The 9,752-nt window shown below is 36.6% G+C and overlaps 1 protein-coding gene across 1 annotated transcript in view; it reads right to left on the bottom strand.

Moving 5' to 3' along the window:
• Positions 1-3,390: 3,390 nt before the first annotated feature.
• Positions 3,391-9,752, bottom strand: part of LOC115279869 (zinc finger protein 665-like) — a 109,039-nt gene continuing 102,677 nt past the window's right edge. Inside the window, 2 exon segments of the mRNA XM_029924372.1 lie at positions 3,391-3,830; positions 3,833-4,153. Coding sequence (XP_029780232.1) covers positions 3,391-3,830; positions 3,833-4,153 — 761 coding nt within the window.

The following is a 9,752-nucleotide window of genomic DNA, read 5'->3' as shown; positions in this document are numbered from 1 at the left end:
TTTTTTTAAAAAGGTTTTTAAAGTTTGTTCATTTTTTCATGCTGGGTGTGGAGTACGACCCAGGACTTCATCCCAAAAACGGTGAGATCATGTCCTGAGACAAAAATCAAGAGTCGGATGCTTAACTGATTCTAGTATCTTGATAGAAAAATGGAAGGACTGATTTTGAGATTCCATTCATTCCATTCTCCCTTAAAGTGAGAGATATATAAAAGGCTTGTTGTTGGGAAATATTCTATCACTTCTGAATCTGTTTTAATAATAGACTAAAACTTAATAGAAAAAGAATCATGACATCACAACATAACAAGTCTAAAAATGGCTTTGGTAATGTCTAAACAGTAATTCACAATCAGTTTCCACAATCATATTGTGCAGTGGAGACTATGTGTGCATCAGGAAAGAGAAAGTAGTAGTTAGTATGAGGAAGATTGTGGTCTTTCCCAACCAAGTCGATCAGGAGTAAACATTCAGATTTATACTAAAGGGTCTGACTACCTGATGCCTGACTAATGATGCCTATGAAGCATCATCACAACCTCTTACGATTCTGCCCATCGGGGCGGGACAAGCTAATAATGAAGCCCGAGAGGCCCTTCCCTCAGCAGTAGTTGTAAGTTCACAGTGTCCATGAGCACCATCTCCCCAGCCCCACACAGTACGCATCACAACAAAGTAGTCACCTTCCCTCCGTCCTCTGGCCACTTTCAGGACTTGAGAAGTCTCCACTGCTCTCTCAAGAAGCATCATTATGTAATAACATTCTCCTAACACTTCAGTGTAGGACTGATCATTCTTGACATCTGACATCCTGTTCCCGTGGAGTGAGCACAAGTGCAAATGAGCAAAAAAAATGTTCTAGAGGGTAAATATATGAAATTTCTAGCTACCAAAAGATTCTCATTGTGTATGTTCATTCTTGAAGGTAAATTCATAAAGATTTCGCTTTTCAAATTATTTCCCTCAGCACTTCAGCACAAAATATAGAATTGTGTCTTTAGTCTTCTTCTGGTATCTTCATCTTACTTCTTCTGACTTCTTACAGTACCTATTTGCTTCCTTCTCAAAATTTCTTTTATTTCCCAATACTTTTCATATGTCTGCTACTTTTCTATTTTCATTTAATGTTAATGGTGCAACACACAGGTCTCATTTTAATACAAAAGGCATGTATAAGTATAATCATACGGAGTATATTCATGGACAGAGAGGCATATTTTAGAAGTGAGAATTTAAAACTGCATTGTTATGGTATTTTCATTACAGCCTCAAAAATAATATGGGATATACTCTGGAGTGTGTAACTCTCAAATTTGACTTATGAATATATATTTCCAAAACTGTAGGTTTGAATCTAACATGAAAAAAGTTGTTATGGATGACATTCAACCTAGGGAGCGCAAGGATGTATTATTAGTGTTCTTCATGAATATCCCAATGATGTGTGATGCACCTGGGCTAATAAAAGGCATAGGATTCATTCAGGTTTACACAAAAGCTTATATTTTAGTTACTTAGATATGAGAAATAGAATATCCTAAATCAAATGGTATCAAAATGCAATTTCAGTGGCCAAATTTGAGTCCTTCACAAGCATACTACTTTTGCGTTTATCTTTGTTCTATTTTGATTTTAGAGAGAATGAGTAGGCGAGAGGGACAGAGAGAGTCTTACGCAGGCTCTGCACTCAGTGGAGAGCCCAATGTAGAGGTTGGACCCATGACCCTAAGCAGAAATTGAGTCAGACACAACATACTGAACGACCTATGCCGACCTACTTTGGTTCTTTTGATTAAAACATCCTCTACAACGATCTCTTCAGTTTCCAAAAATAAGAGAAATTTTTATTCATCTATGATATACAACTATTACCTTTCAAAAGAGGGAGAGACCATCATTCCTCCTCCATTTTCTATACCCAAATGCGATTCCTAGAAATCCATCACTGTCACATGAAAAATCTCATTCTCTCAATTTCCCAACCTATTGTTTCATGATTATCTGACAAGTGTAATATTTTCCTATAATTACCAACAAAAGCTCCCAATCATATCAACAAATCTAGAGAAGTGCCTCTGACCATGAAAAACATGGCAAATTAGATAATAGTTTTAGGTCTATTCCCTGCCACTCCCCATGCTCTCAGATTTATGCTGTAATGTTTCTTAAAATTAGCATCCTAGTTTTTCCAGGGTGTACAGTTATGACTAAGCCCCACAAAATGAAACAGGTTGCTTTCACCTTATTGATGCTTTCTCTGAGACCACCATGGTTGACAAATGAAATGTATTTAATAAAAGTATAACATTGAGGTTTTGAGTCGTCAATAATAATGTAGCCTCAACAAACCTCAAATAATTGAGTAATAAAGCTATAGGGCTACTTGTCTAGCTCAGTCAGAACAATGTGTGACTGTGTCTTGGGGTTTTAAGTTTGAGCTTAATGTTGGGTGTAGAGTGGAAAATAAAATCTTTAAAAATTTTAAATAGAAGATGATTAGGCCTTTCTACAGATATACTTGTTCCATTGAAACATATTAAATAATTTTCATTTTCTGTGGCACTAACACCTAAGACTAGCTAATCATCAAAATAGAACTAGTTCTCCCTAGTGTGAGTTTTCTTATTGTAGTATATTTAGAGAATTGGATAAACACACAATCATCTTCATTACACATGTAATATCTCTGTTCAGTATGAATTCTTCAGTGTTTCCTGAGGTAAAAACCTTGACACATTTGTATGATTTCCATGTTATGTGAATGCTTTCAAGACCACAAATCACAAAGTTGTACTGTTTTTTGTTTGATTGTTTGTTTGTTTATCACTGGAAGTCTGTACCTCTCAATCCCATTCACCTATTTTACCCCCTCCACCCCAAAGTTGTACATTTTTATAAGGCCGATCACACTCATTACACTTGTAAGGTTTCTCTTTAGAAAGAATTCCGTTCCACAAGGTAAAATAAGCTTTGGATAAGCGTTGCCATACATTCCATTTGTGTACTTTCTTTCAGAGATTTGTATTCTGATATCAGGGGAGGTGTGAGCCCTGGTTTTAAGTTTTGTCACATATGTTAGTTTCATATGGTTCCTCTCCATGATGGCATCTCTGATGTTGAGCAAGACCTGAACACTTGCTCATTTCATTTGCAAGGTTTCTTTCTCCTATGAGTTCTTTGATGATCCTCAAAGCTTGAGCTTTGAATAAAAGCACTGCCACACATAATAGTTTATATTCTTTCTTTTCATTATGTATTTTCTGATGCCTCGTAAGTTTTGCAAATTGGGTAAAAGCTTTGCCACACTCATTACATTTATAAGCATTCTCTCCAGTATGGATTTTCTTATGCTGAGCAAATGTGAATGCTCCAAAGGCTTTGCCACAATTGTTACATTTGTTTCTCTCCAGTATGAGTTCTCTCATGACCCCAAAGGTCTGAACGTTTGATAAAAGCCTGATCACACTTACTACATTTATAAGTTTTTTCTCCTGTATGAATTCTCTGATGTCTCATAAGGCTTGAACTTTCAATAAAAGCCTTGTCACACACATTACACTTGTATCGTTTCTCTCCAGTGTGTATTTTCTGATGCCTAGTAAGATTTGCAAATTGGGTAAACGCTTTGCCACACTCATTACATTTGTAAAGTTTCTCTCCAGTATGGATTTTTCGATGTTGAGTAAGATGTGAGCGCTCAACAAAGGCTTTGCCACACTCCCTACATTTGTAAGGTTTCTCCCCAGTATGAGTTCTCTCATGACCCCAAAGGTGTGAATGTTTGATAAAAGCCTTATCACATTTATTACATTTATAAGGTTTTCTCCTGTATGAATTCTCCAATGTGCCATAAGGCTTGAACTTCGGATAAAAGCCTTGTCACACACATTACATTTGTGTGGTTTCTCTCCAGTATGTGTTTTCTGATGCCTAGTAAGGTTTCCAAATTGGGTAAATGCTTTGCCGCACTCATTACATTTGTAAGGTTTCTCTCCAGTATGGATTTTTCTATGGTGGATAAGATTTAAACAGTCTGTAAAGGCTTTGCCACAGTCATTACATTTGTAAGGTCTCTGTCCAGAATGAATTCTCTCATGACTCATAAGGTTTGCACTTTTGCTGAAAGCCTTCCCACAGTCATTACATTTGTAAGAAATTCCTCTGATGTATTTTCTCCTGTATTGTACAGGTAACAAAGGATATTTTAAAATCTTCCTACATTTGTTCCAAATGTTTTTGATACTAGGGGGAATTCTTTCAAGTGGTGAAACTGAAAAATCATTGTTGACACACTTCCCATTTTGATTATATTCACATGCTTTCTCCTCACTGTGAAATCTCTGCTGTTCAGCCAGGTGTGCCTGCAAACTTAATCCAGTTCTGTTTTCCAAGTATTTCATGTACTGGTTTCCAGCACAACTTATGTTATTGTCCAGTTTTAACAAATTCCTTATAAATGACTCATTATCCATGAAATAGCGGTATGTATTTTTTCTCACAGAAACACTCTGTTTTTCCAGAACAGTAACTGAGGACTGGTTAAGTTGCTGGTCTTTTCTACAAGTGAGATTTTTGTTGTGGGTGAAAGGCACTTCTTTGTAATTTCTTGCATCATACTTCCACTGACTCTCAAACTCATGCATATTTTCCCAGACTTCCGTGAAATCAAAATCCTTGATGCCATGGCTTTCATTTCTCTCCAGTATCACTAAGGGGTAAAATTCTCCTTTATTAATGTCCTCTGTTGGTGATAATTCCTTGACTGCAAATCCATCAGAAGGGCTTCCTATCAAATAGAGTTGGAAGGGAAATATTTTATACTGAATTACACAAAGGTAAACTCAAATAATACTTTATACTGAACACAGGAAGTTCCTCAAGTCTTCAAACACTATTGTTAAATACAATGTTTTTAAGTTTTCTTTTTTATAAGTTTTTCCATATTAGTAATTTCTCTGATTTAAGGTAATTTTTATAAACACACATTACACACTATCCATACTTTTTGGCCATATAAGTGGATAACGAAATAAAACTTCATGATTAGAGAGCGCATCTATACACTGGCTATTATACAACTGTGCGTGAAATCATAGAGATGTTTATCTTCCTTAATTCTTAATCTTTAGAAAAATGTGTTTACCTTAATATGATATTTCATAATTCAGTAATTTTCAACATATCTTTCATTTTTCCTGCTGATGTTCCTTATGGAATGTAAATTCTGTCTTTAGTTCTCAAGGGAGAATTCGTTAAAATTCGAGAGAATATTATTTTCTGTAACTGTGTTTACTTTCTAACTTAACCTGCTAGAACAATTTTTAGATTGTAATATACAGATTTGTTAAAGTACCGTGTTCCTTTGATCATATCCTCATACATAATTAAACATACAAACATGCCTTACTATTAACCATCAAATCAAGCTGCTGCCCTGCACAATCTATACTGATGAATATGGGTCTTTCTGCAGTGTGGGGCGGGGCCGGTCATGTGGAAACTTAGGTGCTTAGGTGCTCAAAATTAATATACCAGGAGATAACAGTACAGTTAGTTTAGCTCAGTGAAAAATCTGAGTAACGGCTAGAACTTGAATTTAAAAAATCAAGAGTGAAGCACAGGAGTAATAGGCAATGTGAAAATGTGGCTTGTGCTTGCACATCTAAGGGAATATGATTGTAGTATAAGTTAAATGCCTGACCATGTAAAAGGTCAAAACTTAAGTGAACTGACTACCTGAATGCTTAAGGATTATTTTAGGTATACTGAGTACTAGTTCTTCCAAGAACTACTGAACCAAAAGCACAAGTGCAAGACCACAGAATCAAACTTTAAATAACTTTATTGTCTCTGAGCCTATTCTTAAAGTCAATGAAATTTGAGTTTACTAAGAATTTAAGGCTTGAAAATCCTATTCTTCCAACTCCCATATTGTTATTTACATTCTAGTTAGTTCACATAGGGTGTAGTATGGGTTTCAGTAGAAATTAGTGATTCATCACTTACATATCACACCCAGTGCTCCTCATCACCAGTTCCCTCCCTTAAGCTTTTCTGACCGCTAAGTTCTGCAACCACTTAAACAAGCAGGAATGCAAAACTTCTGAAGAAAAGGGAAATTAGAGTCTATCTTCCACCTTATGAGGGCTTTCCATTCTCAATCAAATTTGAATCTCCTATGATCAAGTCAGGAGCTCTCAATAGTAAATGCAAAGACATAAAAAGTAATTACCGACTTCTGGAGGGACGTTTTCCTCACCCAGGGAGATCAGGTTCCTGTAGGTCTCCAACATCACATCCCTGTACAAGGCCCTCTGAGTGGGGTCCAGGCACTCCCACTCCTCCTGAGAGAATTCTATGACCACATCCCTGAATGTCAACCATCCCTGAAAGGAAAACACATTTCACCAAGTGGACAGGGAACGTGTTCTTATTTGACACAAAATTAAAGAAGCAGAGATGTGTAAAGACTGACTTGGCTGGAGTGCTCTTTGATCCGTGTAAAATAATTTTGAAGAGGTACAGTTAACATAAGTACCATGTGAGAGCATTTAGTGCATATGCAATGTTGCACAACCATCACGTCTGTCTAGATTGCAAACATTTTTATCATTCCCTAAGGTAATCCTTTACCCATTCATTAAGCAGGTGCTTCCTATTCCTCAGTCCCTAGCAAACACTTTGTTGATTTTTAGATATTTTCATTTAAATGGAATGGGATAAAAATAATGTGACCTTTTTCATCTGCCTTCTTTAACATAGAATAATGTTTGGGGTTCATCCATGATATAGTATGTATCAGTGGTACATTTCCTTTCTTCGGGCTGCAGAGTATTCCATTGCAGGACTAGACTATATTTACTCAACTACTGATGGGCATTTGGTTGTTATGACCTTTGGCTAATATGAATAACTTGCTATGAACTTTGGAGTACAAGTAAGTGTCTGGATACCTGTTTTCTTTTTTTTTTTCAATGTATTATTTATTTTTGAGAGAAAGAGACAGACAGCGTGAGCAGGGGAGGGTCAGAGAGAGAGGGAGACACAGAATCCAAAGACAGGCTCCAGGCTCTGAGTTAGCTGTCAGCACAGAGCCCGATGCGGGGCTCAAACCCATGAACAGTGAGATCATGACTTGAGCCGAAGTTGGGCACCTAACCGAATGAGCCACCCAGGCGCCCCTGGATACCTGTTTTCAATTGTTTTGGTTACAGTCCTAGGAGTGGAATTAATGGGTCACATGGTTAATTTTTTTAAGAATCTTCCATATTATTTTCCTCAACACCTACAACATTTTAATAGCAATGTATCATGATTCTAATTTCTCTATATCTTGACCAACCCTTTGTTGTTGTTGTTGTTGTTGTCGTTGTTGTTGTTTAACAATAGTCATTCTAGTGGGTGTGAAATGATATCTCAAGGTGGTTTAGATTTTACATTTTACTAATGACTACTTTCATCAAACATCTCTTCACGTGCTTATTTCATTTGTATATCTTATATGGATAAATGACTGTTCAAATCTTTTGACCATTTATAAGTTGGGTTCTTTATATTTTGTTGTTGATTTGTGTAAGTTCTTCATACATTCTAGATTCTAGACCCTTAGTAAATATGTGATTTGCAAATTATTTCCTCCCATTTGGTAGATTGTTTGTGTGATAATGTCCTTCAGTGCACAGACATGATTAATTCTGATGACCAATTTACCTACTTTGTGTTTTCACTATACTTTTGGTATCATATATAAAAATCCATACCAACCCTAAAGTCATGAAGATTTATCACTATAAATACTGGATGCTCAGTTCCATCAATTTGATCTATATTTCTAGCCTCTGCTGGAATTATACATTTGATTACTTAATATTGGTGGTAAGATCTGATGTCAAGAATTCTAGGTCCTCCAATATTTTCTTTCTTTTTTTTAAATGCTTATTTGTTTTTGAGAGAGAGAAAAAGACCGAATGTGAGTGGGGGAGGGGCAGAGAGCGAGAGGAAGAAACAGAATGTGAAGCAGGCTCCAGGCTCTGAGCTCTCAGCAAAAAGCCCGATGCAGGGCTCAAACTCACTGACCACGAGATCATGAACTAAGCCAAAGTCAGATGCTCAACCAACTGAGCCATCCAGGTGCCCCTCCAGTATTTTCTTTCTCACATCTGTTTTGGTTACTTGGCATCCTTGCCTATTCAGTATTATTTTAGAATCAGGAATCCCATTTGGGCAAAAAAAGGCCATTGGGATTTTGCTGAGGACTGCATTACTCTTTATATAGCTCTGGGGAAGTGCTGCCATATTAAGGTCTTCCAATCCACAAATACAGGTTTTATTTATTAGGTTTTCTTTAATATTCACCAGCAACTTTGTAGTTTTCAGTGTGTATAAACTTTCCATTTCCTTTGTTAAATTTATTCCCATTTTTCTTGCCCTTGTAAATGGAATTGTTTACTTAATTTGTTGTATACTACTGTACAGAAATACAACTGAATATTGAGTGACAATATTGTATTTTGTACTTCAATGAATTTATTATCTCTAACAGTTTGAGGATTCTTTATTTCTAAGTATCAGATCATGTATTCTACAAATGTAGTATGATTTCTTTTCCAATTTTGACCCATTTTGTTTATCATTCCTCTGTATCTTCTCTGTTAAGAACTTCCAGTACACTGTTGATATGTGGTGGCAAAATGGGCACATTTGTTTTCTTCTTGGTATTAGGGTAAAGTTTTCAGTTGTTCACCGTTGAGTATGATGTTAGCTATGGAATTTTAATAATGCCCTTTTTTAGGCTGAGGAAGTTCCCTTCTACTCCTCATCTTTGAGTTTTTGTTGGATGCAGTGTTCTGTATATATCTGCCGAATCTAGCTGGTTTATGGTGTTGATCAGTCCTCTATTATTGATGTCTGGTTGTTCTATCCATTACTAAAATAGGAGCATTGAGGTCTCCAGCTAGTATCGAAGTACTGTCTCCTCCATTTTGCTTCAAAGAATTGGGGGATTTGTTGTTTTGTACATATTCTTTATAGTTGTTTTACCTGCTCTTTTTTCAATATATTATGTTCTTCAACATCTTTGGTAACAATTTTACAACTTAAAAGCTACTTGGTCTAATATTTGTATAGCTAGCTACCCATCTAAGTTTAATTACTATCTACATGGAATATCTTTTTCCATCTTTCCACTTTAAACCTATTTGTTTATCTAAACTGAGCCCTGGGGTGCCTGGGTGACTCCGTCGGTTAAGCACCTGATCTCAATTTCAGCTCAGGTCATGATCTCACAGTTCATGAGTTCAAGCCCTGCATTGGGCTCTGGCTGACAGTGTGACGCCTGCTAGAGATTCTCTCTCTCCCTCTTCCCCACTCATACTCTTTAAATAAAGAGCTTTAAAAAATAAAGTGAACCTTTTATAGATACAGAGTGGAATTATTTTTTAAATGTTTTTATTTATTTTTGAGAGAGACAGCATGAGCAGGGGAGGGTCAGAGAGAGAGGGAGACACAGAATCTGAAGACAGGCTCTATGCTCTGAGTTAGCTGTCAGCACAGAGCCTGATGCGGGGCTCAAACCCATGAACCATGAGATCATGACCTGAGCTGAAGTTGGATACTTAAGTGACTGAGCCACTCAGGGATCCCGAGTAGAATCATTTTTTTTATAATAGTTTATTGTCAAATTGGTTTCCATATAACACCCAGTACTTCTCCCCACAAGTGCCCCCCGACCATGACCATCACCCCTTCCCTCA

This window comes from Suricata suricatta, chromosome 16, assembly GCF_006229205.1.
Source record: "Suricata suricatta isolate VVHF042 chromosome 16, meerkat_22Aug2017_6uvM2_HiC, whole genome shotgun sequence".
Classification (NCBI taxonomy): Eukaryota; Metazoa; Chordata; class Mammalia; order Carnivora; family Herpestidae; genus Suricata; species Suricata suricatta.
This window is presented reverse-complemented; position numbering and strand designations above follow the sequence as displayed.